The sequence below is a fragment of the Ceratotherium simum genome, chromosome 8, assembly GCF_057802395.1.
Source record: "Ceratotherium simum simum isolate JZ-2026a chromosome 8, ASM5780239v1, whole genome shotgun sequence".
Taxonomy (NCBI): Eukaryota; Metazoa; Chordata; class Mammalia; order Perissodactyla; family Rhinocerotidae; genus Ceratotherium; species Ceratotherium simum.
Window position 1 is genome coordinate 20,864,286 of NC_141907.1, and position 27,969 is coordinate 20,892,254.

Consider the following 27,969-nt stretch of genomic DNA (forward strand, 5'->3'; position numbering starts at 1 on the left):
CCGCCGGCCTCTTTGCGCAACACCTTCGCTATATATACACCCGGGCCGCTGCGCTCCACCTGGGTGCCTCGCTCGGTCCATTACCTGCGCAGGGAGCGCTGGTGAGTACCGCCGCTGGGGCAAGAGCGCTTCCTTCTCCCTTTTCGCTCTTGAAAGAACCTTAATTTACTTAATTCTTTTAGATATTCCTCGATGCTGACCTCAAGGAACTTGGCTGGCTTTGGGCTGCGGAAGAGAAAAAAAAATAAACCTTTCCCAAACTTTCAGATTTTTTTTTCTTAATATTACTGCTATTGCTATTATTACAACTCTTGTGACTGCTCTATTAACTACTGGCAGTGTTAATCAGCCACACTTGGGGATTCTAAAATTATAGATGTTTTGGGATTCGTGGTTTGGGGAGGAAAAATAGGGGAACATAGGAATCAGGACGACTGGGATCTTTTTGGTCACTAACTAGATGTGTGACCCAAGGCAGGCCCCTGTGAGCCCCTAGGCCTCAGTTTCCCCTCTTTACAAGAAAGGGGACAGAACCATCTCAGAGTCTTTGCTGCGCTGAAATTCTAAGTTTTTGTGGTTGCCCGGTGATGCGATGCCCCCTAGTGTGACTTCCACGTGTTCCTGTTCTTGCTTGCAGAGTTATTTATCTAAGGTGACTGGCTGCAAGATACCGTCATAGTTTGCTGGTCCCATCAGGGCAGGCGGCCATCAGCAAAGGGCCTGTCTTTGAGCGTGTCTTGGGAGAACAGAGCCTACAATTTCAGAGCCAGAGGGTACCAGGCGCGCTGGGGAAATGGCTTACAAGATGTGCACAGGTGCAGTTGGGTTGGGAGGACCCAGCATCTTCCAGGACAGAAAGAGGAGGCACATGGTATGGAGTTAAATCAGTCTTAAGATTCCCCGGGGCACATGCCTGGACAGGCAGCTGGTGCTGAGATGAGGTGAGTTAGAATCTCTCTTTTTTTTTTTTTTAAGGAGGAGGCAACTTTCTCAAACATGTTGATTTCATGGAGGCAGCGTGTGGATTTCACCACTTAGAATCCCCTCTCCCTGTTTAGGCTCGCCAAGCGATTTCTGTGTTAGCTCTGCTTGCTCCGCCATGTTTGTCTGTCTTTCCTTTTGTTCCCCTTTCTGTGCCAGCAGTTCTCTAACCTGTTCTGTGTTGAGTGTTCTTGAAAAAGAAAATGTTGTGCCTTATAGGATTGACAATTGTTTCAGATTGTTAAGAGTGTTTAAATCCCTTGGCCAGAGCCAGCTGACCAGCTGATAAGGATCTCTTCTCTATTTTTATAACTTTGCTGGCAAGAAAGGCATGCTTTGTCAAAGGCTGGGATGTTCAACAAATTGCCCCCTCCAAAATCCACTCCAAATCACTCAACGATCTCATTGAAAGTCCCCAGAGGTGGGAGGATGGCCGTCTGGGTTGTTGCTCTTAGACACAAAGCTGACATAAAAATAGCCTGAATTCAATTTAATGAAGAAAACAGCTTCTTGGGATCAGTGATTTGGAATAAACTTTTAATACCATTTTCAGCCACCTTCCACCTTGCCTTCCTCACACCACACCCCCACCTCCACCCTGGGGACAATGGCACTATCAGCAGGGAGTCATCAGGATATCCCAGGGAATTAATTCATCCTAATGAATTAAAAAATGCAAGAGTGAAAAAGAGGGCTGCAAAAGGATTGGAATATGGTTAAGATGTTTATAAATTAACCCTTTTAAGCCTCCATACAATGCAAAATAATTAATACACTTGCAAGTTAATTACGGTATTTATTTTGAAATATCATAAATACAAATTGAAAGTGTGCTATGAGGGTGTGATTTGGTAATAGAGCCCTAGTTTAAATCTATAGGATAAATGTCTTTTTTTTTTTTTGGCTTCCTTTTTGGTTTTTTTTAGGAAGATTGGTGGTGAGCTAACACGTTGCCAATCTTCCTCCATTTTCCTTTTTTTCTCTCAAAAGCCCCAGTAGATAGTTGTATGTCATAGTTGTACATCCTTCTAGTTGCTCTATGTGGGACGCTGCTCAGCACAGCTTGATAAGCGGTGCGTAGGTCTGTGCCAAGGATCCGAACCAGCGAACCCTGGGCCGTCAAAGCGGAGCACGTGAACTCAACTGCTATGCCACCAGGCCGGCCCCGATAAATGTCTTTTAAAAAATCCTATTAGTGCATCTCCCCAAAAGTCTAAACTAAAGCCATTCATCAGGGTAAAACCCAGGCCATCTGCTTCCCTGTCTCCTGTCCCACACACCTCCCTCCCACCTCCATATCCTTGGGAGATTATTTTACTTTGTGATGGTTAAAGGAAGCTGAAGAAAAGTAGTCATCGCCGTTTGGGGAATTTTTGACGTCTCTGTCATTCTTTCAAAGTATAAGAAAGTATTTCTTGAGCATATTGAGAACATCGGAGCCAGACTGCCTGAGTCTGATTTGTCTCTGAAGGCATAGTGTCTGTGGGACTTGAAGCAATTAATTTCTTTGTGACTCAGTTTTCTCTTCTGTAGAATGGGGATAACATTGGTACTTAAGTATATTTACTTACAAAAATACATAGGGGTCAGCCTGGTGGCATAGTGGTTAAGTTCACACGCTCTGCTTCGGCAGCCCAGGATTCAAGGGTTCAGATCCTGGGGGCAGACCTACACACCGCTCATCAAGCCATGCTGTGGTGGTGTCCCATATATAAAATAGAGGGAGATTGGCACAGATGTTAGCTCAGGGACAATCTTCCTCAAGCAAAAAGAGGAAGATTGGCAACAGATGTTAGCTCAGGGTCGATCTTCCTCAGCCCCCCCCCAAAAAAAAAACCCTAAAAAAAAAAATACATAAAGTGCATGTGAGGTTAAATGAGTTAATTTGTGTACAGGGCTTACAGCAGTGCTTGGCACAAAATGCTCAATAAACATTTGGCTGGCCACTGTACCAGAACTGTTTTGTGTGCTCTGGCTACAGAGGTCATCCTGCTTGTGCTTATGGAGGCCACGACCTGGTGGGAGAATGTGTGTGTGTCCCGGTCTCTCCGTGGGACACTGCCCCATGCTGCCTCCTCTCCCCACTTCTTCAGATGGCCGTGGGCTGCTGCTGTTCTGAGCACAGGCAGCCCCACAACAGGTCCTGGTTGGAGAGGCCCAAACAATGCTGAGTGTAGGGGTTGGGTGACTGCCAGGTGCCCTACATTTCCCTGCTACCCAGGTCTGAGAAGAGCCGAGAAGTTTCCTCTCCTTGGCCTGCAAGAGTTCCTCTTGGCAGTGGGTACACATGTGGATGCAGGAGTTTGAGCCAAAAGGGTTATCAACACAGCCAGCTCAATTGCATGGACAGTGGTGGGGAGCAAGGGAGCAGATGTGTCATCATAGCCGCTAATGTCCTGTCTGGGTGTTAAAAAACATCTTTCTGGGTATTAGTACCAAACTGCCAAAATGATGATTTTTCCTTTCCTTCTCTGCTTCTTCTGGCAGGTAGCAAGAGTGTGCTGGAGTACAGCCTTGGGGAAGGTGGGGAGAGGGAACAGCGAGATCAGGGGGATGAGAATGGTTCTGAGAAAGGCTTTGGAGGGGCCCAGAGGCTCCAAGACCCCTGGTAGTGCCCAAAGCTGCTCTCTAGGGAAGCAGGTTCCAGACAGGACAGTGTCTGCCACACCCCTGGGAGCAGTGGCCTCATATTCAGGCTACGTCCGCTGTCCAGCCCATTCAATGCTGCCTCTCCTAAAAGGCTTGGCATATGCCCAGTCCAGGTCTCTGGTATGCCAGAAGCCTTTGTAGGAACTCAGCAGCCTGTCATTACAGCATTCTTGGCTGGTGTTTCTAGCCTCTGAGTGACCTGGCAGGAGTGACCCCTGAAGAGAGACCAACCCTGCCAGCTCTCCCAGAAACCCCGGGAGCCCCCAGTGAGCCTGGGCCTGAGGCCCCTTGGTGCCCTGCTGCTTTGCTGGGGCCTGGAGGATTCGTCCTCCCTCTGTCTCAGCACCTGGCTATGAGGTCTGTGGAAAGGCCCCCCAACTTTGGAACCAGCAATCCTGGGTTCAAATCCTGACTCCATCCCTAGGTAGCTCTGGAACTTTCTTAATTTCTCTGTGCCTCAGTTTCTTTGAAAGCTGGAAAGAACTTCTTTTTCATAAGAATCAGTGAGGTCACAGATAGCATCAGACACTCCCCCATCATAAAACAAACGGTAGCTCCTTTATCGCACGTGCTTTGGGTTCATTTTTTGCACAAATATTTGCCGAGGGTCCACTACTGTGCTGAGCACTGAGATGAAGAGCTTGAGGTCAAGGGCAAAGTGGAGTGTAGGCCACTCGTTGTTCACGACACAATTCATTTCACAGAGTTCTAAGTGCTTACTCTGCCAGGCCCTGTGCTCAGGACCTCACCTACACTCGTTAATTAGTCCTACAACAGCCCAGTGAGGGAGATGTTATTGTCCTCATTTTTGAGATGTTGAAACTGAGGCTTGGAGAAGCTCAGGGTCACTCACAATGAGTGGCAGGACTCTGCAGACTGCGTGGTTCTCGCTCCTGGTGCTGTGTGCCAGGCACTATGATATCACCAGAGGCGGCAACTCCAGGGGCCTGGAGGAGCCCCTGAACAGCTGCCTAGTCTGATCATGAGGAGTTTGCTCCAGGACCCTACAGATCTGGACCTTTCTCCGGATCTGTAGGGTCAGCCTGCACAGAGTGCTGGGGCTTTGCTGGCCGGGAGGGCCGGGTGACTGAGTCCTTTGTGCTGCCCGCACTGCCGAGTATTGTGGTTGCGTGTCAGGTGCCCTGATTTCCTCTCTGCCCAGGTCCAGAGAGGAGCAGCTTGAGCTGGGGGTGGAGAGGACCAGGAGGGGAGTGGCCGGCGGTTTCAGAGAGCTCGGGGCTGGGTCAGCTGACTCTCCCTGCTGCCTGCCCGCCCTTCCAGGGGGCAGTGCTGAGGTGTGTGGCCCTGCACTTCCTCTCCTCACCTGCAGGCGTCAGCACAGCGAACACCCACAAATGATGGAGGAGGAGATGCATGGACCAGAAAATGAAGTGCTGTGAGAGGAAATAATTGCTTCATCAGGGAAGTGTTTATAAAGAGGAAATGGGCTTGTAACAAATGGTTGAACTCAGAATAGGGAAAAAAAGACTTCCAAGAAGGAGGGGTAGAGACATTCAATAAAGATTTGCCTTTGCTTTTTGCTGATAACTAAGTGAATGAGGATCTGGAGGTGAATGAAGCCAGCGTAGGCCTCACACCGAGTATGTATTCAAGACATTTAGCTTGTTGGATCCCTTGCCATCATATCCTAGTCCTTTCTGTTCGGTTTAGTGCAAATGGTTCTGCCCATCCCATTGTTTGTAGTAGTATAAACTACTTGGATGTTGGACCATGGGCTTGTATCTTTCTGTATTCACTAAACACTTTGTGTTCACTCCTTGAAAGAATGATTCTAATCAGTCAGAGAAATCCAGTCACCAAAAACATCATTTAAATAATAGGCAAATAATCATCCTTCTTACAACTCCTGCTGGTGAGAGTTTCCCCAATGGGGCTGCTGTGTCATCCAGACTGCATGCCCTTTCTTGATACAGTTGCCCCACCCAACAGATCTTGGCCAACCCAACTTACATATGGTGATGAGGGACAACCACTCATCAGAAAGATTCAGGCTGGAGTTGTTTCCTAGGCATCAACCGAGATCCAATGCGTTCCTTCAGCAAACCCTATATGTTGACTCCTCCATTCACAAACGTAAGGTGCCTACTGTGTACAGTCTACTGAGCACTGGAAGGAAAAGAGTAACAGATGGCTCCTGCCCCCCAAAATTTAAATCCAGTTTGGAAAGCAGTATGAATGTGTGTGAAATAGGAGAATAATTCTAGAGTTATTAAGATTATGAGAGAAAAAGGGATGGTAGAAGAGGTGGTAGAAATTTGACAAATTTTCAGATTTTTCCTTCAAATTTCCCCCAGAGCGAAGGCTGAGGTATGTGAACCTCTGGAGGTCTGCGAGTAGCCCAGAATAGCCCATTGCAAGCTCAAAGCAATTTATTTATTTTTTGATTTATATAAATCTTGCATGCTATAATATACCCCTGCTTGTTTTAGTTTGGTAGCTGATAATCACAAGGTTTACAATGTGCCAGGCACTGTTATGAGAACTTTTAAAACAAAACGCAATCATCACAAGAATCCTTCCCAGATACGGTTATCCTCATTTTACATATGGGGACACAGGGAGGCAAAGGAACCGGCCCAAAGTCACACAGTAAATGGCAGAGCTGAGACTGGACAGACAGTTGGGATCTAAAGGCTGGTCTTTTAACCTCTAGACCAGTAGTTCTCAGCCCCCAAGGGACATTTGGCAATGTCTGGAGACATTTTTGGTTGTTGAAACTAAGGGTGAGGGGTGCTCCTGATATCTAGTGAGCAGAGTCCAGGGATGTTGCTAAACATCCTACAAAGCACAGGCCAGCTCCCCCCAAGAGCCAAGCAATACCTGGCCCCAAATGTCAGTAGTGCCCAAGTTGAGAAGTAGTTTGCTCCATATAAATATCACATCTCAAATGTAAATCATCTACCAGTCACATTATTTAATATTCCTTTTCCCCAATCACATGAGAAAAATCAGTGTTCCAGGAAGATATATTTATGTCATGGCCAAGGATGTTGGGGAATAAGGGCCCCAACATCACTGACAGGTAAAGCTGTGTTTAAAAACTGGCTCTGTCACTCACCTACCAGGTGACTTTGAACCAGTTGCTTCATCTCTTTGAGCTCCAGGTTTTCCTGTTTATAAACAGGGATGGTCATGAGCCCATTCTTGCATCAAGATTGAAGGAGATAAAATGTGCCGAGCACTAGCACAGCACCTGGCACCTCTTTGGTGCTCATTAAATGGTAGTTGTTGTCAGAAATCAATTAAAAGATGTCACAGTGTGGTGGAGTGCTAGATGAGTCACACGGATAGCTCATGCCAGGAGCGTGAAGGGCAAGACCTGAGAATCCTGGAGAACTCAGGGGGAGGGAGGACTTGGCTTGAGCCTAAAGGGGTAGAGAGAGATGGGGGGAGGGTCTCCTAATGGGGGAGCTGCCTGGGCAAGAGCAGAGGTGGGACTCTGGAGAGGATTCAGGGTCCTGATTTTAGGCCAGTGTGACCTGAGCAGAGGGATCATTTGGGGAAAACTGGGCAATAGAAGATGTGGAGTCCACACCATCACAGCTGTGCCTTAGGAAAGTTAACCTGTGGAGAGACACTGGGGCCCAAACCAGTTAAACAGGCTGCTGCATTGGTCTAGGCAAGAGGTGCTGAGGCCCAGCCTGGGGAGTGGCCCCAGGGACCAGAGATGGCAAACTGAGATGCTCCCAGGTATAATCAGTAGGTCCTGGTGCTGGCTGGACTTGCGGGCTGTTGGAGATGACCTTGAGATTCTGGGAGGATGATAACAGGAATCACATAAGCAACAGAGTTCCACAGAAATGAGCTGGTCTAAGTCAGAGTGAATTTGAAGAGCTGACTGCTATGAATGGCCCATGAACGTTGAAGATAGGAGGCCTAGAGGTTCGAATGCTTTTGTACAAACATCTAGGGTGGGAGGTGCTTCAAGATGGAGATTGTGGAACCCTCACTTGCTCCTTGGATTCAGTAAATGGGACACTGACTTCTGCCATCAGAATGTTAAAGCATCTTTTCCATTTGCCTAGCACTGGCCCTTTAATCAGAATATCTCACTTTTGATGTTACTAATGCGTGACTCAGTCCTTCCAGGAGTGTTCCAGCTCACTAGTAATTGAGAGGCAAGCACAGACTCTGGAGCCAGAGAAACTCTCAAATCAAGCCTGTGGCCTTGGGCCAAGCGGCTTTACCCCTCTGGGTGCTTCCGTTTGCTCATCTATGAAATGGGAATGGCACTAACCCCTCACAGGGCTGCTCAGGGGAGTGACGTGAACCAACTCATGGAACAGATTCTGTTCTAAGTGCTTTATAGAAATTAACTCATTGAAGCTGCCTGGTGACCCAATAGGTTATAAACTAATATAAACTCCATTCGACGTAAGGGAAACTGAGGCACAGAGCAGTCAAGTGACTTGCCCCAGGTCACAGTGCATCTGGGGCAGAGCTGGAGTTTGGTTCTGAACCTCTATGCTGTGTAAAGTACCCAGCCTAGTACCTGACTGAAATTGAATGTTCCAAGATTGTTAGTTTCTTTCCCCAAGACACCGTGGCTGAGGATCGCTGTGTTAGGAGAGTCAGAGAGGTAGACAATCTACCTATAGTCAGAAACACACTGGGTGGGCCCTGTGTCTTCTTTTTAACCTTTGTGCTGTTTCGAACCCAAACTGGTTCACACACATGGCGGCCTTGAGCTGAGGTCAGAGTTCTCCCAGGTCAGCCTTGGTCTTTCCTCCGCAACCACCCGGCTCTGCCCTACTCCCCTGCCTGGGCCCCAGCCTTGTATCTCCTCTGAGCACAGCCCAGGAAGGAGCCCCATCGAGCAGGCCTTGAGCTGCAGGCTTTGCCCTACCTTTGATTGTCAGTATAAGAAGGCTTTTCATTGAGCCTGAGGGAGGAGTCCAACCTGTGACGGCATGGCAACTCCAGGAGGCGGGACAAGAGAAGCAGCCCTGCCCCTAGAAACCAGCCGAAGGGGACGCAGCAAGCACCAGCCCAAAGCTCTGGATTCAAACTGACCTGGGATCTTGGGCAAGTCACTTAGCGGCCTATTGTGTAACAGGCCCTGTGCTGGGTGCTTAAGCCGAAATGAAAGACCTGGTCTGTGCCTTCACCGAAGCGGTGACTGCTGGAGCCAGTTCCCTTTGATCACAGAAGTGTGTGTCATGCTGTGTGGTTGCATGGGGAAAGTCAAGAAAGTTCCTTGGGCTAGAGAAATTCATGAAAGCCCCTCATGATGGAACTCACAGAATCAGCTTCTTTTAAAGAACTTTTTTTATTTTATTTTATTTATTTATTTATTTTCCCCCCAAAGCCCCAGTAGATAGTTGTATGTCATAGCTGCACGTCCTTCTAGTTGCTGTATGTGGGACGCGGCCTCAGCATGGCCGGAGAAGCGGTGTGTCGGTGTGTGTCCGGGATCCGAACCTGGGCCGCCAGCAGTGGAGCGCGCGCACTTAACCGCTAAGCCACGGGGCCGGCCCAGAATCAGCTTCTTTTAACCCCTAGTGTCATCAACATGAGTAACAGTAACAATACAGGTGTCCTTGAACTATCTTACCTTTGTGGGTTTGAGGGTCGGGCTACATCTTTTAAAAGAATTTGGAAATTTCCAATAGAAGAAAATAAAAATCACCCACAATTCTACTACCCAGTCTGAACCCCATGGAACATTTCTAGATCTTTATTGAGACTGTGCTGTGCATGAGACAAAAATGCTTTTTATTTATCTATTCATGTTTTGCTGGTAACCTTTTTTTTTTTGTGAGGAAGATCAGCCCTGTGCTAACATCTGCCAATCCTCCTCTTTTTTTGCTGAGGAAGACTGGCCCTGGGCTAACCTCTGTGCCCATCTTCCTCCACTTTATATGGGACGCCGCCACAGCATGGCCTGACACGTGGTGCGTCGGTGCGCGCCCGGGATCTGAACCGGCGAACCCTGGGCCACCGCGGCGGAGCGCATGCACTTCACAGCTTGCGCCACCCGGCTGGCCCCCTGCTGATAACCTTTTTAATAACATGCTGTCACACTGCATGGATGTACCATAGTTAATACTATACAATTTTCCTATTTTTATATTTCAACTCTGTAAATGACAGTGCAGCAAACGTCTTTTGGGTTTACATCACATTCATTTGGTCAACAAACATTTACTGGGCATTGTCAATGTGCCAGGCGGAGCTGCAGACCCCGAGGATGCAGTGAGGAACAAGACCAAGTCCCTTTGTTGGTAGAGCTTGCATTCTGGTAGGCAGTAAATAGATCCATTTAAGAAAAATAAGAAAGGAATTGGACAGACCCAGGTTCTGGGAAGCCCTCTCTGAAGAGGTGATCAGAGAAAGGCAGGCATTTTTGATTTTCTGAGAAAAAAATATTCCTAGATTCCTACTTCCTAGAAGTGAAATGACTGGGTCAGAGATGTATGAAAAGTGTAAAGCACTTGAGACATTTTGCCAACTGTTTTCCAGAGCTTCCAGCAGTGCTCGTCTCACTGCAGCTTCTCCAGCATGGCATATTATACTTTTTTTTTTGCTGATTTGATATCTCAGTGTTTTATTTGCATATCTTGGGTTACTAATGAGCAGAACTCTTCTACTTGTGCGTCCTCTTCTGTGAATCATTTGTTCCAGTCCTTTGGACTGCATGGTCTCATGTGTGTCTCACTCTTTGCATGGACTGCAAGGAGCGGGCTTCCAGGTGTGTCAGGAGCCACACATCCTCTCTGTAACCGAGAAAGGCTTTGTGGAGAAAAGGAGTTACCAGGAAGTCTCTACTGCAGGCTAGAAAGAATGTGGTTCTGACAAAGGGTCATTAATGCAGGCGGCATGGCATAATAATAATTGCTACTACTTGTCAGATGCCTGCTTGGTGCCGGGCACATCCTAGGCATCACCATTAATCTTGTAACCTTACAAAGTATGAAGGATCATCCCCATTTTTTGGTTGGGGAAACTGACACTTTATGCTCGGAGGCATAAAGAGGCTTGCCTAAATACACACCCATTGCTAAGTGGCCTCGAAGAGGAAACTGGAGGGGGCCCTTGGAGGATCATGAGGACTTGGTGTACCATGAGTTGATGAAGATGGATGGGTTCACATCCCCTTTTCAACTCAAGGAGAGAGTTGAGACAGAAAGAAATTAGAGAAATCAGAAGAGGTTCAATTGATTATTTAGGTTTGATGCTGGCATGAAAAAACACTGTAGGAAGTGGTTTGACTTAGTGGTGGCCTGGGTGAGTGGTTGAGGGAGGTCTACAGAAGACGAAACATGACCCTAAGATTCCACGCTTAGAAGGTATGAGCACGACCCGCCCCCCCGCCCCCCCCCCCCCCCCCCCGCACTCTCCTGATTCATTGCAGCTGCTGGTTCTCCCTGTCATGGTAACTGAGTGTGCCTCCTTTGAATGGCTGCTGCTTTAAGCTCTGTTTTCCCATCCACAGACCATGGCTCCTTGGCCTGAGGTGGAAAATGCCCAGCCCAACCCAAGTAAATACGTCGAAGGGGCCACTAGCCAAGATTCAGCTGCACCTGCAAAAGGCAAAGAGAGAGACCAAAGTAAGTGCCTCTCATCCAGCCCCAGACTGGCCTCCTGGGAGGACCCCAGGAGACACGTCCAACTCCTCCCTCATGGCCTTCATTGCTTGTTTGGGCAGATGACACCGGGACCCCTGTAACCAAGATTGAACTTCTGCCATCCTACTCCACTGTGACACTGATAGAGGAGCCCACAGAGGTGGAAGACCCCTGGGACCTGCCTGCGCTTCGGAATGCGGGGATCAAGTGGTCAGGTAAAAGTGAGGGCAGCTGGGCCAGGCTGGAGGGGACTGCCCATTGGCAAGGAATTGAGTTCCTATCTTCACAGTGTCACCTCTTTCGTGTCACCCTCCCCCTTTCCATTGTTCTCTGCCCCTTCAAACAAAGGTCCCAGCTGGGGATGCCCCCTGGCAGTCTTGGAGGCTTAGAGTCAAAGCCTGGTGTGATGACTGGGCATCTCTTGTTCTTTCTTTCATTCGTTCAACAAAGGTGCCAGGCACTGGGGTGATAACCAGGCCAGACATGGCACCGGTCCTTATAATGCATTTTGTGCTGACCAGGCCCCGGGTACTGTCAAGGTGCCCTGGATAGAGCAGTGAACAGATGAGGCCCCTGCTCTGAGAGCTCCTGGGTGAGGGTCCCCGCACCTAAACATGGCCACCAGGGTGGGCTTCCAGAAGACAGAGAAGGTACAGGCAGAATAGCCGGGTGCGAGCAAACGCTGCCTTTCTTTTTCAGGTGCAGAATATGAGGTCTGTTTGCAGATCACACAGCTGGTGTGGGCTGGGAAGGGAGCTGGGAGGCAGGGGGTGAGAACCACTTTAAAAGTGAGTGGAGGGGGCCAGCCCAGTGGCGCAGTGGTTAAGCGCGCGCGCTCCGCTGCAGCGGCCCGGGGTTCGCCGGTTCGGATCTGGGCGCGCACAGATGCACCGCTTGTCAAGCCATGCTGTGGCGGCATCCCATATAAAGTAGAGGAAGATGGGCATGGATGTTAGCCCAGGGCCAATTTTCCTCAGCAAAAAGAGGAGGACTGGCAGATGTTAGCTCAGGGCTGATCTTCCTCACACACACAAAAAGAGTGAGTGGAGAAGTCAGCAGCCAAGGATGTCGCATTCCGGGATGTATGAGGGCCCGGGCCCTCCCCAGATGGAGGCTGTGATTGCTACCTTGCAGCCACATTCTAGAAAATACTCTGTGCCGTTCTGAAGGTGCTTAGGAGAGCCGTTATCTCTGACCCCGCACTTAGATGGCAAGTGCTCTTAACGGCCTCACTCAGTGACCCTGGTTCGGCTGAGCCTGAGCCTCGTTTGCCTGTCTGTGCCCCAGACCACACTGAACCTCCCCTCCCCAATGCAAATCCTTTAGAGACACTTCACCACGGTTTCAACTAAATGGACGACATGGTAGTTGCTTGGAACACTGCAGCCACAGATGCGGTTGCGTCCCATCCCTAGGCCTTACATACAGAAGCTTACAGCCTCCTGGCCAGGAGCAGGGGTGGGGGAGTTCTGAGCTCATTGCCAAACTTCTCAGTGTTTCAGACACTAAAAGCCTTTGTTCCTTTCCCCTCCCCCAGAGAGAGACACCAAAGGGAAGATTCTCTGTGTCTTCCAAGGGATTGGGAAATTCATCTTGCTTCTGGGATTTCTCTACCTGTTTGTGTGCTCCTTGGATGTCCTCAGCAGTGCCTTCCAGCTGGTTGGAGGTATGGAGGAAAGGGTCAAAGTCTGGGGTGGGGGTGGGGGATTCTTAGTGAATTTGGTTCAGACCGTCAGAATGCAGCAAGCCCTCTCCAGCTGTAGCCTCCTGCAGTGTTTTAGGGCTGGAAGCCAGCTCAGAACATCTGGTGAAGCCTATGCCCCCATTTTACAGAGGAGAAAACTGAAGCCTATAAAGGGGCTATGACTGGCTGAGATGGCTTAGGCCAGGAGCCAGGGCTGGAGCCAGTTCCAAGCTGTCAACTCCTTGTGTTTGTCCACAAACCCTGGACAGGAAGCTGTTGGACATGAAGCCTTATCTAAGGGATCCCTGCTGTCTTTGGGCCTCCCCACCCGAGGAGATTATTGGAGAAGAGTGTTCTCTTAGGCCAAAGCAACCTCAAAAATCAAAGCTGAGCCTTTGCTGGAGAAGGACAGGGGTCCCCGGGCTGCGGGAATCTGCATCCATAGCAGTTGCCTAAACATCTCCCAGGACTGAGTGCGGCTATGCAGTGTGAGGGGGACCCAGAAGTGAAATCCTGTGCTTGGTCACCTTTTGTACCCAAAGTGGGTGACAACAGTGATAGCCAGCACTTTGAGTGCCTGCTGGGTGCAGGCATTTTCAGGGGCACTGTCTCGAACATTCCTTCCCAAAGCCCTTCCTATTTACAGAGGAGAGGACTGAGGCTCAAAGAGATCATTGCCCGGCCCTAAGGTTCACAGTCTGTAATTGACATAGTGGGGTTCAAACTCAGATCCGGGTGACACAGAAGACCATGGATTTCTGCACCCCTTGGTGCCTCTCTTGAGAACTCAAATCTTTGTGACCTGGGAGAATTGGGGAGAAGAGCACTTGTCAGGGAGCGTGAGGGGTGGACTGACTTCCTGGAAGCCACTTCTGGTCCTCCGGCTCCGATGCAGCATGAACGAGGGCTTCACTCTCTGACTGTCACAGACAAGTCACCTCCACTCTCTAGGCCTCATTCAATTATAGGCTGGGGTTGGGGGCTGGGAGGCTGGATAGATAAGATCTGTTCCTGGGCAATAAATCTTCTAAATTGGGAATACATCCCAGAGACAGGAATTAGGGCATCAGGAGGCTCACTGGCACCCATCGGGCCAAGTACAGAGTCGAGGCCAGGTTCGTGACCAGAGAAGGCCAGAGGACGGCTTGCTCATGGAGAGGTAGGCGCTTAGGAGATTGAGGGGATAAGTGGAACAACGGGTGGGGAGTGGCGGGAGTAGGTCACAGAAGTGGAGACATGGCATCAGGGCAGCACTAGGAAGAAGCATGAGGAAGCAAGACGCCATAGGTACAAGCATGGCTGGGGGCTAGGCTCCCCAACCCACAGCCAGGTGGCCTTGGCTGGAGACTTCTGTGTACTCTGCATCCACCCAACCCCCATCATGTGCCATGGGTTTGTTTTTCAGGAAAGGTGGCCGGGCAGTTCTTCAGCAACAACTCTATCATGTCCAACCCCGTGGCAGGGCTAGTGATCGGGGTGCTGGTGACCGTCCTGGTGCAGAGCTCCAGCACCTCCTCGTCCATCATCGTCAGCATGGTGGCCTCCTCACGTGAGTCCAGGCACCCACCCACAAGCCCAGACACAATCCAGGCATTTCCCTGTCCAGCTGGGGAGCCTGGGATTCACTCTGAATACGTGCGGGCTTGTCACCATTATCTTCCTATCTTGTCCAACTGTGATGTCTTGTACTTTCGATCCCAGGCAGCCTGCTGTTCCCATTTCCATAGCTGAGTCTGATAATAGACCCCAATGCTTGAAGAGTCAGCTCTGAATTATCTAGAACTGTGCCGTCCAGTCCAGCAGCCACTAGCCACATGTGACTATTTAATTTTATTGAACCTTAATTGATTTTAATTTAAAATATAAAATTCAGTTGCTCAGTTGCACTAGCTATCTTTCAAGGGGTCACTAGTCAAATGTGGCTAGTGACTGCCATATTGGACAGTGTGGATATAGAATATTTCCATCCCTGCTCTCACTGTTAAGAATAAAGATCTCGGGGCCGGCCCAGTGGCTTAGCGGTTGGGTGCGCACGCTCCGCTGCTGGCGGCCCGGGTTCGGATCCCGGGCGTGCACTGTCGCACTGCTTCTCCGGCCATGCTGAGGCCGCGTCCCACATGCAGCAGCTGGAAGGATGTGCAGCTATGACACGCAACTATCTACTGGGGCTTTGGGGGAAAAAATAAATAAATAAAATTAAAAAAAAAAAAAAAAGAATAACGATCTCTCAGGGGCCGGCCCCATGGCTTAGCGGTTAAGTGCGCGCGGTCTGCTACTGGCGGGCCTGGGTTCGGATCCCTGGCACACACCGACGCACCGCTTCTCCAGCCATGCTGAGGCTGCGTCCCACGTACAGCAACTAGAAGGATGTGCAGCTATGACATACAACTATCTACCCGGGCTTTGGGGAAAAAAAAACAAGGAGGAGGATTGGCAATAGATGTTAGCTCAGAGCCGGTCTTCCTCAGCAAAAAGAGGAGGATTAGCATGGATGTTAGCTCGGGGCTAATCTTCCTCACAAAAAACAAACAAACAAACAAAAAGAATCAAGATCTCTAATCACATCACACATTGGTTTTGGGACAACTGAGCTTGCGGAGCTGGTGCTCCAAACTTGAACCTGCCTGATATTCCTAGTCTGCTGAAATGAGACAGACCCCCCCCCCCCGAAGGGGAACCAGTTTGAACTGGTTGATTTTCAGCCCAAACCAGCATTTTAGCCAAAATTAACTAGAATCTTTTCTGAGCCAAATTAGAAAAAGGTATTACTTCAAAATACATTATGTTCACGTGTCAGAACATTGTGGCAATATACTAATTTTGTTAGAAAGAGAAATTATACTGCTGAGAATCTGCCATAATAAATACACAAGTATTTAAACATTGTTTCCTAGTCTCCCTTCAGCTGGCCTTGCTTCTGTCACAGGGGGCAGAGAGGAATTTAGAAAGGCACCTTTACACTGGGATCCACAGAAGGGCTTCCTGGAGTCTGTGGATCCCCTGAAATTAGGTACTGGAAATTTTTTTGGATACACGCGCACATTTCTGTGGTGGGCTGCCCCAGCTTTTATCAGATTCACAGTGAGTGAGGTACAGACCCCAAAGAGGTTAAGAACTGCTTTAGGGAATTACCAGGCTGAATGAGGAACATCAGGAACATGGTCAGCTGCCTCCCTAAACTTGCTAACTTGCCAACCTCCTCTTTCCCCACCCTCCAGTGCTGACCGTGCGGGCTGCCGTCCCCATTATCATGGGGGCCAACATTGGGACCTCAATCACCAACACCATCGTGGCGCTCATGCAGGCAGGAGACCGGAATGAGTTCAGAAGGTAGGAGGCTCAGAACCAGCCTTTGCCACCATCAGGCCCATCGGTTTGGCCAGTTTGTTGTAACTCCCTTTAACTAGCCAGTGAGAGCATGCTTGTCGTTCCTGGAGCTCGGAGAAGCAGCCGCAGTGGAGCACAGCTGGGGGCTGGGATCATACGCTTACCAGCAATTAAACTCAGCTTCCTGGTCTGCATGGCAGGGATAATAATGGTATCTATTACCACTGTGTTGTCTAAAGGATTAAACACAACCATACAGGTAAATGCTTAGCAAGGTGCCTGGCAAACCCTAGCTAGAAGCTTACCTCCAGCCTGGTGTAGTTAAAACAAGGGCAGTTAGGGTAGGCTTTACTGTCCCGCTTAGTCATAAATAATTATAACCTCCAAAAGCTTCCATTTTCGGCTAACTCGACACATGCCACTTTTTCTTTATCTTCACTGCGTGCCAATAAAAGGCAAAATGTAGGTTTCATGGATGTGTGAGATCTGAAAATGGGGCGGGTTGAATATAGGCAAAGGGAACCCTTTGCTTCCAAAAGGTTAATGTGAAAATTAAACACATTTCCCAGCCTCTCTTCTAACTGGTGAGGGGCTTTTTGCAGAGTTTATTAAAGTATAAAAGCAGTTACCAGCTTGTCCGCATGATGCGCTCACTGTGCGGGTCAGGCAGACGGCGTTCAACAGGTTGGTTGGGGAGCCAGCACCGTCATCCCTAGTCCCTCGGTGAATCGGCAGGCAGCGATGTCCTCAGAGCCATCCACTTCCCCTGAGACACCGCTAACCTCCTTTGGTCCCTGATGCAATGTCCTGAGAATTGCAACAATATTACACATTATCCAGGGTGTTTGTGAATTTGATCTTCTCGAGAAGTGGAGTAGGCTTTTTTATGCCCCATTTGTTAATGTGGAAATACAAAGAGGTTAAGCAACTTCACTGAGAGACTCGATCCAGGTTTTCTTATTCCAGATTTTCTTATTCCAGATTTTGGGTTCTTTACACACTAATTTTTTCTGGATAACCTATGAAATATAAACATAAGATCTGTGAAGGTGCCTGCACATGGGAATATAATTGACCTAGCTCCTCTGGTGTGGGATGTTTGATTAGATTGCTGTTGGTAACGTCTTTGGGGATGTGTATCTTTCTTTCCTGATGGTTTGGATTATGTCCTTAGATAGATTCCTAGAACGATAATTACTATATCAAACACCTGCAAAGCTCTTAAAACATTTTGCCAAACTACTAAGAAATATTTGTATCACTTTATATCAGCAGTATATGAAAAAGTCTTAAATCACCCTCTCCAGGAAGAAAAAGTTACTTTTTAAAATATTAGCTAATACGGTAAGTGAAAATTTGTACTTGCAAGTAAATGAATCGCAAATAAATTTCTTTTACTACTAGTGAATTTAAGCATTATCCCTCACGTGTTTATTAGCCTCTGTCTGTTCATATCCCATGTCCCATTTGGTTTTGGGTGTTTTTTGACATGCAGATGTTTTTTAAAGGGAAATTTTTTTCATTGAGGAAAAAACTAGAGTTTCTTAGTCTGGAGATAGATAGGATGGAATTCAGGGAGAATCTGTGAATCTTCTCAGATAGATGCAAATTGTAGTATATATTAGCCTTGTTTCCTGTGGAGACTGTTCAGATATTTCATCAGAGTTTCAAGATCTTAAAAAAAAAAGGTTGAGGAGGCCGGTCCGCTGGCATAGTGACTAAGTTCGCAGGCTCCTCTTCGGTGGCCTGGGGTTCACAGGTTCGGATCCCCAGCACGGACCTATGCACTGCTCCTCAAGCTGTGCTGTGGCAGCATCCCACGTATAAAGAAGAGGAAGACTGGCATAAATGTTAGCTCAGGGACCATCTTCCTCAACCAAAAAGACAAAGATTGGCAACAGATGTTAGCTCAGGGCCAATCTTCCTCACCAAGAAAAAGGGGTTAAGAATTCAGTTGTGTAGAGGGCTTTGATGGTTACCATCATACTGGTCCCCACCTTTCCAAAGGAAGGGTGTCTTCAATATGCATGATTCAAAAGTGGTCTTGATGCAATTCTTCCAAACAGTGGTCACAGAACTAATTATTGTAACACATCTAGTTCCCTTTTTCCCAAGAGCAGAGCACTGAGTGCTGTCTGATCTTGTGGGAAAGGCTCTGCCAGACAGTGGGACGCAAGGATCCTGGACTCAGCACCCATGCAGTGGCCTTCAATTCCCCTGTGCTTGCTGGTCCCTCAGTTTCCTCATCTGTCAATGGGGATATTGATATCACCCACTTTGGAGAATGCTGTGAGAACAAAAATGACGTTGCACACATGTGTGTGCACAGATAGGTGACACCTGGCAGATGACACAAGTAATGACCTGCCTAGATTGGTACCCACTTGCTCCTTGACTAATCTGGCCATTGGCTCGGGGTGGGGTTCCCCTCCCATAGGGCTTTTGCGGGGGCCACCGTCCACGACTTCTTCAACTGGCTCTCCGTGTTGGTGCTCTTGCCCCTGGAAGCTGCCACCCATTATCTGGAGATCCTGACCGACGTGGTGGTGAAGAGCTTCAACTTCAAGAATGGAGAAGATGCCCCAGCACTTCTGAAAGTTATCACAGATCCTTTCACAAAGCTCATTGTCCAGGTACCCAGCTTCCTTCAGAGAGGGAAAGGAGCTAACTCCCTCCCCATTTCCCCCTACCGGCCTCAGTGCAGCAGAGATGGTGGAGAAGGATGATTATAAACACTACTCTGTGGCTGCCTCTGAAAAAGGCCAAGGGAGGCGGAACTTCCTCTGGATAGAGTCATTGGCCTTTTTGGTTTCCTTGACTTCAACACGTGTCATCTTTATTGGGGTGGGGACAGACGGGTGACAGTGCCTCTCAAGACTCAAGGACTCTCCATTGGACACTTGGGACCACTTTATTCCTACTACTGACCTCAGCATCAGTGGGCTCACCAATAAAGTATTATCCTACTCCTAGCCAAAGAGGAAGTTTCCTGCCCTTTCCTTCCATCTCACCCCTCTGGTCACTAGAGTCTGTCTGTATTATTGAAATAAATGAAAGAAGGCTTTGTGGATGTTGCCTGGGGAGAAAAGGGCAGCTTCGAACTTGTCCATTCACTCTTACCTTCTGGTTTTCTCTGTCATTCACTCACCAGTGAATATCTTTGGGCTGCTTCCTAGATACCAGTCTGTTCTTCACACAGTCCTTTGTTTATTTATCAAGCACCTGCTGATGTCTGGGTGCCGTGCTCCATCCTGGGAGTGCAGATAGAGAGTCCCAACTCACTCCTGCAGGGGCTCACAGTCGGGTTCATGTCCTCAGAGCCCCTCTTAACAGCAACCCCCACATGTCCACCCCATATCAGTCCGGAGGACATGCTGACTCTCTTCTGTCTATTGCCTTTCTCAGCTGGATAAAAACGTTATCAACCAAATTGCGCTGAGTGATGAAACAGCCAAAAACAAGAGTCTGATCAAGATTTGGTGCAAAACTTTGACCAACGTGGTAAGTTTCTAAGAACATTGCAGGGTGGGTGAATTCTTGGCATCCATACTTTAAGCAAAACTTTTCATTCAAAGTGGGAAAGTGGGCAAATAAAAGGTAAGGGAAAAGAAAATTAGGGACTCCTGAAAAATCAAAACTGGCCAGTGAGAATCCTTAAGGAAACGAGTGCGTAAATGCTGGATGGACAGACAGAATGCAGTAGGACAGACAGACCCCCTTTTGCCCCATCCTGCACCACGGACACATTATTCCTGGCTTGTCATTATTTTCATGGCTCTTGGCTTATCTCTGGCTGCCTCTCTGTTTCCATTTATGGAAGGACCCATGGAAACAGCACACCGAGCTCACAGATGCACACACTGATGTGTGTCTCCCTCCTGTTACCCGCATTGCATGCCACTCCCCACCAAAAGTGAGTGCTGTGGACTAGATACACCCTTTCTCGTATTTACCATCCAGACTCAGATGAATGTCACCGTCCCCTCGCCTGAGAACTGCACCTCCCCTTCCCTCTGTTGGACGGATGGCGGCTCCACCTGGACCATCAAGAACGCAACCCACCAGCAGAACATTGCCAAATGTGAGTGGAACTCGGCAGAGCATCAGCCGCCCGGACGGGATGTCTGGGGTACTGACGGGGGTTTCTTCTCTGTGTGGAGCCCCAAGTGAAGGAAAGAAGGGCAGTAAGATTCACTGAGCACCAACCCGACACTGGGCAATGAGCCACGTGCTTTCACAGTGGAGGAAACTAAGGCTTAGGGGTCAGGTGACAAGCATAAGATCCCACGGTAAAGGGTAGAACTAGCACTTGAAGCCCAGTGACTCTGGCAGTTCCATACTGTCTGAGAACTCACCAGCAGACTCCAGAATGCTCCTCCGTGTGCTTCGGTATCCCTTTGACAGTAACTTTAGGGAGATGACAGACAGATTTGAAGGAGATGTGGGGCCCGCAAAGATCAAGTACATTGACCCTCAAGTCATGAGTCCCTACTGTCCAGCAGGCCCCGTTCAAGGCACTGAGGCTATAGTACTGGACAAGGGAGTGCGTCTACATGATGCTCCGAGTCTTTATGTACGATTGCCCCTGGAATCTTTTCCCACCTAGACATCATTAGTTCTTCTAATTATTCCTTTTATACCCATTTGTATATCTCTGCATCTCCTCCTCCACTCCATGCCCCCCACATTAATTCTGAGCAGTATACCTTGACACTCCAGGTGTGGTTTATCTCATAGAATCCAGTGAACTTATCACCTCCCAGGTTCTGGGTGCTATACATCCATTGGTATAACCATGTTTTGCTGGAGTCGTCATGGGGACACACAGGGACTTTTAAAAAACAAGAAGTTTTACAATTAGCAATAGTTCCTACTCTGACTCTCCCATCCTACTCCCCTTTGCTCTTCATTTTGTTGTGAGTATCCTCAGTATCATGAGTAAAACACAGCATGGGATTTAGAGATAGAAGAACGGGGCGGGAGGCCTGGGCCTGCCCCTGCCTAGCTGTGTGACTTTAGATTTCACTTCATCTTCCTACCTCATGAGATCCCATGGGCAGACCATAGCCTCAGGGCTACACTTGGCTCTAAGGGAGGCTGGGAAGTGTGATCTTTATTCTGGGCTGCCCTGTGATAAGCTAACAATCAAGATTCTGTTGCTATGAGACAGAAGGATGTTGGGGAATAAATAACAATCTGTGGACTTGCGGGGCTCCATGCCCTCCTAACAAGAGCTTTCCCTCCTCTCTTCAGGCCAGCACATGTTTGTGAATTCCAACCTTCCGGATCTTGCTGTTGGCATCATCCTGCTGATACTCTCCCTGCTTGTCCTCTGTGGCTGCCTGATCATAATCGTCAAGCTCCTGGGCTCCGTGCTCCAGGGGCAGGTGGCTGTTGTCATCAAGAAGACCCTCAACACTGGTAGGTGCACTGTCTCCCATTCTGGGCCTTCTAGGGGATGACATCGCTGTGGCCACCCCAGGGGTCTCCTTGAGATTCTCATCTAGCTATGGCCTCTGCATGGGAGTTTCTTTCTGAATCTGACAAGCTGCAGAAGTTAAGATGCCATTCGCTCTTGAAATCTTCCTTGGTGTCTTGAGCAGGTACAAGCCTCCATCACAGGTTTGCAAGGTCCTGAGAAAGAGCCATCTCAAATCCAGAGAGCTGTGACATAGGCCTTCCTTCCTGGCAGTTTTCCTATATGCTAAGGACTTGACTGGGTCTGTCAGGATCCCTTAAGGATAACAGATTCCCACCCTGGTCCCCACTTCCCTCCTACTCTTGGGAAGAAGATGTGGTTCTGGATAAATACATCAGCATTGTGAGGCAGCCAGTGTGACTCTACCAGCCAAGAGGAGCTCCTGCTGAGCACGGCATCCTGGCCAATGAGAGCCAACCTAGCCAAGGACACCACAACCCCGTGAAATCTCAGTGAAACGGGGCCAACCGTATCTACCTCCTGGGGTTGTCATGAGGTTGTCGTGAGGGTGAGCTGAGTGGCTCTGGGTGCTCGCTGGGTGTGCAGGGCCTGATCCTGTGTCAGTGGTGCAGAGGGCTGTGTTTGTCAGGCTTCCAAGCGGCTGCATTTCCTTGGTGCTCCTTTAGGTGGAAACAAAGGTGGGGGGTATGCAGTGTTGGGAGGCCAGGACTGGAGGAAGGATGGAGGTCCAAGTGCTCCAAGTGCCTTGTGGGAGGGGGGTGGTTATCTGGGTGGTGTCTTAGTCCGTTCAGCTGCTGTAACAAATGACCATAGACTGGGCGGCTTAAACAACAGTAATTTGTTTCTCACAGTCCTGGAGGCTGGGAGGTGCGAGATCAGGGCACCAGCATGGTCGGGTTCTGGTGAGGGCCCACTTCTGATTTACAGATGGCTGCCTTCTCAGTGTGCCCTCACGTGGAGCAGAGTGGAGAGGCAGCAAGCTCACTTCTGTAAGGGCACTAATCCATTCACGGGGCTCCACCCTCATGACCTAATCACCTCCCAAAGGCCCCACCTCCTAAGACAATCACATTGGAGTTAGGGGTTCAACATATGCATTTGGGGAGGACACAAACATTCGGTCTATAACAGATGGGTTCAGCATGTTTCACCTCTGACCTCCTGTGAATATGTGTTTTTGTCTTCATAACCACGTCCTTGGTTCCGCCATCTGAATATGCAGGGTGAAAGGATTCTAAAAATCCAATTTGCAATTTCAGACCATGGCGTGGGGTGGGAAGGCATCTATACAACCTAACCTTCTAGCCCAGCGCATGCCCCTGTGGAGTCCTGTGGAGGTGCCAGCTGGGCCTCCAACCCATGCCTTCCCCAGAAGGGTTGTAACAGATACATTTTCCTCCCGTCTTCCAGATTTCCCCTTTCCCTTTGGCTGGGTGACTGGCTACCTGGCCATCCTCGTGGGGGCGGGCATGACCTTCATCGTGCAGAGCAGCTCCGTGTTCACATCTGCTCTGACCCCACTGATTGGTGAGTCTCTCCCTGGCTTCTCCCTTTGGCTGCCACTACCATCTCCCATCATCCCTTGGGGCTGATGCTATGGGCTTTGTATTTTTCCTCCAGGTATCGGTGTGATAAGCATTGAGAGGGCGTATCCGCTCACGCTGGGCTCCAACATCGGCACCACCACCACCGCCATTCTAGCCTCCTTAGCCAGCCCAGGCAGTACTTTGAGGAGCTCACTCCAGGTCAGGAAATGCTGCATGGGCCAGGGGCTCTGTGGGTGCATTCAGCCCCATCCGTGGTATTGCAAGCAGATGGTTTCTAACAAGAGCCAAGCTTTTTCCTGTTATGTCCAAAACTGTAATGTGGAGGAGACAGATTTGCAAACAGTCAAAGCCATCTATTCCTCAGAGGGGTAATGAGACTTCCATCACTAGTGGTTGTTTAAACAAAGGCGGGGTGGCCACTTGATAGCTGTAGAAAGAATATTCAGGAAGCATGGACACCACTTCCTGTCTCCTTGCCCCGTCTTGGGGAACTCTGCCTGGACATTGGGAGATCGCCTGTGGCCTAGGCCTGGCAGTACAAGAAGAATCAGGGGGACCTGCCTTGCCTGGATCAAGCAAGTGAACTTGGGCAAGAAGGCTTTTGGCATTTGAATCCTTGTCCCTCCACTTACACACTAAGTTACCTTAGACAGGTGACCTAACCTTCGAGCATCAATTCCGTCATCTGAAAAATGGGAACCATGATCCCTATCTCATTAGGATTATTATAAAGATCTGATGGGGTGCTGTCTGAAGTTGTGGTGTCCAACAGAAATATAATGTGAGTACAGAATATAAATGTGAGCTGCCCATGTAATTTGAAATTTTTTAGTAGCCACATTTTTAAAAAGAGAAAAGAAACAGGGAGATCAATTTGAATAGTGTGTTTGATTTAACCTGCTGTCCTTTCAACATGTGATCAATAGAAAAAAATTGGTGAGATATGTTACATTCTTTCTTGGACTAAGTCTTTGAAATCCAGTGTGTATTTTACACTTACGGCGCATCTCAATGTGGAGTAGCCACATTTCAAGTGCTCAGTTGCCACACGTGGCTGGCTAGTGGCTAATGTATTGGACAGGGCTGGTCCAAAGTCCCTAGCATGATGTCTGGCCCCCAGGGGGCACATTTCGGAAAGTGGTACAGTGTGTGGCCTTTGGAGCCTGGCCACCTGGGTTTGAATCCCACCTCTACCATCTGCCACCTGTGTGACGTTGGGAAAATAGCACCTCATGGTGCCTCAGTTTCCTCCTACATCAAATGGGGACTACAAAGGTTGTCATCTCCTAGGATATTTTTTGACGATTGAAGTAATTCACATAAAGTGCTTAGAACAGCTGCCTTGCACAGAGCGAACACTCCATAAACATCAGTTGCTGCTGCTATTATTTTTTAATTAGCTGTAACCATCCTTCCTGCACTCTCCCTTTCCAGGAGTGGGGCCATTGAGCCAAGAGAGCCAGCTATCCTGTAAGCCTTTCCTTCTGCCCCACCAACTCTTAACTGCTCACCTGGATGCCACAGGGCCAAGACACTGGGTGTCAGTGGGCACATTCATGAGGTTCATTGTTAGATTTTGCCTAAAGGACTTCAGGATCTGAAAACTAAGCTGTGATTCAGTGGGTCACCTCCCTTGCCCTCCCTCCCCTTGCCCCCAGACATATAGTAGGTCCTCAGGTGATGCAGGTCTCCCTCTGGACTGAGCTATGAAGTCAAGGAAGACCCGTGACTCTCTACTGATGCCCACTAGGTGAAGCCCTTCTCCCAGCTCCCACCACACAACAGACCCATTCACCTGTCCAACCTCTTGTGTTTCAGATTGCCCTGTGCCACTTTTTCTTCAACGTCTCAGGCATCTTGCTGTGGTACCCAATCCCATTCACCCGTCTGCCCATCCGCCTGGCCAAGGGGCTGGGCAACATCTCAGCTAAGTACCGCTGGTTTGCCATCTTCTACCTGATCTTCCTCTTCCTCCTGGTCCCGCTGGCAGTGTTTGGCCTCTCCCTGGCTGGCTGGCCGGTGCTGGTGGGCGTGGGGGTGCCCATCGTCTTCATACTCCTACTGGTGGTGGTCCTCAGGCTCCTGCAGTCCCGCTGCCCACGCGTCCTGCCCAGGAAGCTCCAGAACTGGAACTTTCTGCCCTTGTGGCTGCACTCGCTGAAGCCCTGGGACCGCCTGATCTCCCTGCTCACCGACTGCTGCCGGACGCGCTGCTGCTGCTGCTGCCGCGTCTGCTGCCGTGCCTGCTGCCTGATGTGCGGCTGTCCCAAGTGCTGCCGCTGCAGCAAGTGCTGTGAGGACCTGGAGGAGGTGCAGGATGTCCCCGTCAAGAGCCCCCAGGCCTTCGATAACTTGGCCATGAGCAAAGAGGCCCAGGATGAGGTCCCCAAGTCCCAAGTGGGTGCCCTGGAAACAAAGACCACCTCCAGCGGCACAGCCTTATAGGGGCTTCCCAGCGGTGGGAGGAGGGGCCCCAAGTCCCATGTGCTCATGCTCTCTTCTGGTTCTACATGCTTTTGTCCACCCCATGAGGATTTGTCCCCCATTGAGAAATGGAGTCGACGTCAGTCCGGACTCTCATTTCCCTTCACCCAGTGTATCAGCCACGTAGTAGTTTCATCTCAGCCCCTGTGCCCTGGGTCTTCCCCTCCCAGAAAACCACAGAACAACACTGAAAGAGAATTAGACAATGGAACCCAGCTAGAAGAGATGATCACACACACCCCTGCACACAGCTGGATTCGTCAATAGGACTTATATTCAGACTCAAACCATCCTCTTCCAAAGGAAAAGCCCCAAGGGAGGAATTTATGGAAGGTTCTCAAAGCTGACATACATACATATATGCTTTTCTTTATTGTGATAAAGCTCAGACATCTCTTTTACCAAAGCCTGGCTTCAACCAAGAGCAGCTGCTCCCGGGCGTCCTTGCCCCAGACCAGCCCAGGTCAGGGGAAATGATGTATTTGTTTGGAGAAGACCACAGGTGGGGATCTTTCCCACTTCCCAGTGCTCCCCAAATCCCCTGTCAGGGGTTTCTCACCTGGGCAGGTATAGCTGGCCCAGCAGTTTCCCCTCTGTGTCCTCAAGTTTCCAGGATGGGAGCCACATCTGAGCTACAGAGGAAGGTTCAGGACACGCTTTGGCTCACCTCTCGCTCCATCTTCCTAAGAGAGTGGTCCTGTTCCTGATCTGGGCAATGAGGATGAGAGCTAAGTAATGGCGAGCGTGTGAGGGAGATGGTTTCTCTACCCAAAGGGCCTCGAGTTCTTCTTAAGTTGTCTGATTTAGAAGCCAAATTGCCATTGTGGGTAAAGCCTAGTGCCGCTCTCTTGGTCAGATAGAAAGCAGCCCTGTTGAGTCTTCTGGAATAAGATATGCAGGTTCCCTAAGTCCTCTCCACTGCTGCCGCCTGAATCCCAGGAAGCGCCTGATTGTGGAACAGCTCTACGTTTCTCTCTGTCTCTAGCCTCCCTGTGCGCGATGACTGTCTGAGTCAGCTTTTGGTGGTCAGCTTCCATCCAGCCATCCACCCAGCCATCCAAGCCAGAACCTCTTTCCACACGTTCTCCCATATTACCCTAGATAGACGAACTTTGATTTCCTTCCCCCTTTCTGTGCCTGCAAAGCTCAAAACTTTTCTCCGAGGGCGAAAAGCGGGGCGTGCTGGACTGCCCACAGAACTGTGGTCATCACGTAGCAGTGGAGGTCTGTGTGTGTCTGTGAGTCCAAGGGACGTGCTCCCTCTTGCCCCAGATGCCTTCTCTGTGCCTTCTCGAGCCTTCTGTTGTATTTACACCTCCTCCTTCCACTGCTCCTCACCCTAAGCAATTCCAGTCCTCCCCAGAGACCGATCTTTGACCGAGTCTGGGAAAGGGAGGTTGGTGTAGCCACACTCTAGACCCTACCCTCCCCCATTTTAGCTTATAAGTCATCCTAACAGGTTGGGGAACCAAACTGAGCCCTCCCCGAACCTTCCCCCGTGTAAATACTGTTTCCCAAACAGAGCCATTTATACTCTATATTTATGGTTGCACACTTGTACAGCATTTTTCGTAAGTTATACAGTAAATAGTGTGATTTGTGTTTTATAGTGCTCTCATTTGGAAATGAGGCTGGGTTCTACTATGAAACAATAAAGAAAGACTGCCTTTGTATATTTTGTAATACCATCTTTTTAGCATGTCTCTGTAGCCATGCCCTTGCCACACACCCTGTAAATATGTAAGTTAAACCTGGGTGGGGCTGTGGCCCTCTTTGCACTCTGATTTTTAAAAATTGAATCCTTGTATCTGTGTTTACTGTATTTTTTTTACTGGTTGTGGGAAGGGAGAAATAAAAAATAATCAAACCCAAAAGGAATGCGTTGCTTTCAATCAAACCCAAAAGGAATGCATTGCTTTCAATTACAGGGAAATAGGGGCCTCCTTTATCTATTTCCTAGAAATGTGAGTTCTCTTCCCTCACTTAATGTCACTACCCACCACCCCACCACTAAGGCCAGCCACATAATTTCTGGCCGTGACAGGTACCAAATATAAAGCTCTCCTTTCTTCTATGGTCTCATGATTTTTAAAAATTTGCTATTTAACGCTATTTAAAGTAAAAAAATTTAAGTTATTACATGAATTTTACAGTTCATCTTTATATTGTGTGATGCCAATTTAAAATTCAAATATAAGAGCTTTTAACTTGTACGCAGAATGGCTGGAATTACACAACTCATATTTTGTATCTCATACGTGTATTTCA

At 49.0% G+C, this 27,969-nt stretch overlaps 1 protein-coding gene across 2 annotated transcripts; it reads left to right on the plus strand.

Moving 5' to 3' along the window:
* SLC34A2 (solute carrier family 34 member 2) lies at positions 1-27,575 on the plus strand. 2 transcript variants are annotated; one of them, XM_004418954.3, is made up of 13 exons: positions 1-101; positions 11,087-11,201; positions 11,300-11,434; positions 12,757-12,885; positions 14,309-14,452; positions 16,122-16,233; positions 18,668-18,863; positions 19,636-19,731; positions 20,191-20,311; positions 21,484-21,651; positions 23,081-23,197; positions 23,291-23,415; positions 25,036-27,575. In XM_004418954.3, exons 2-13 carry the CDS (start codon positions 11,090-11,092, stop codon positions 25,660-25,662), a joined length of 2,082 nt encoding a protein of 693 aa, XP_004419011.1. In that variant the 5' UTR covers positions 1-101; positions 11,087-11,089; the 3' UTR covers positions 25,663-27,575. The 2 variants fall into 2 exon arrangements, with proteins under 2 accessions (XP_004419011.1, XP_087290277.1); XM_087434151.1 differs by lacking the exon at positions 1-101 and adding an exon at positions 130-941.
* The last annotated feature ends 394 nt before the right edge of the window (positions 27,576-27,969 follow it).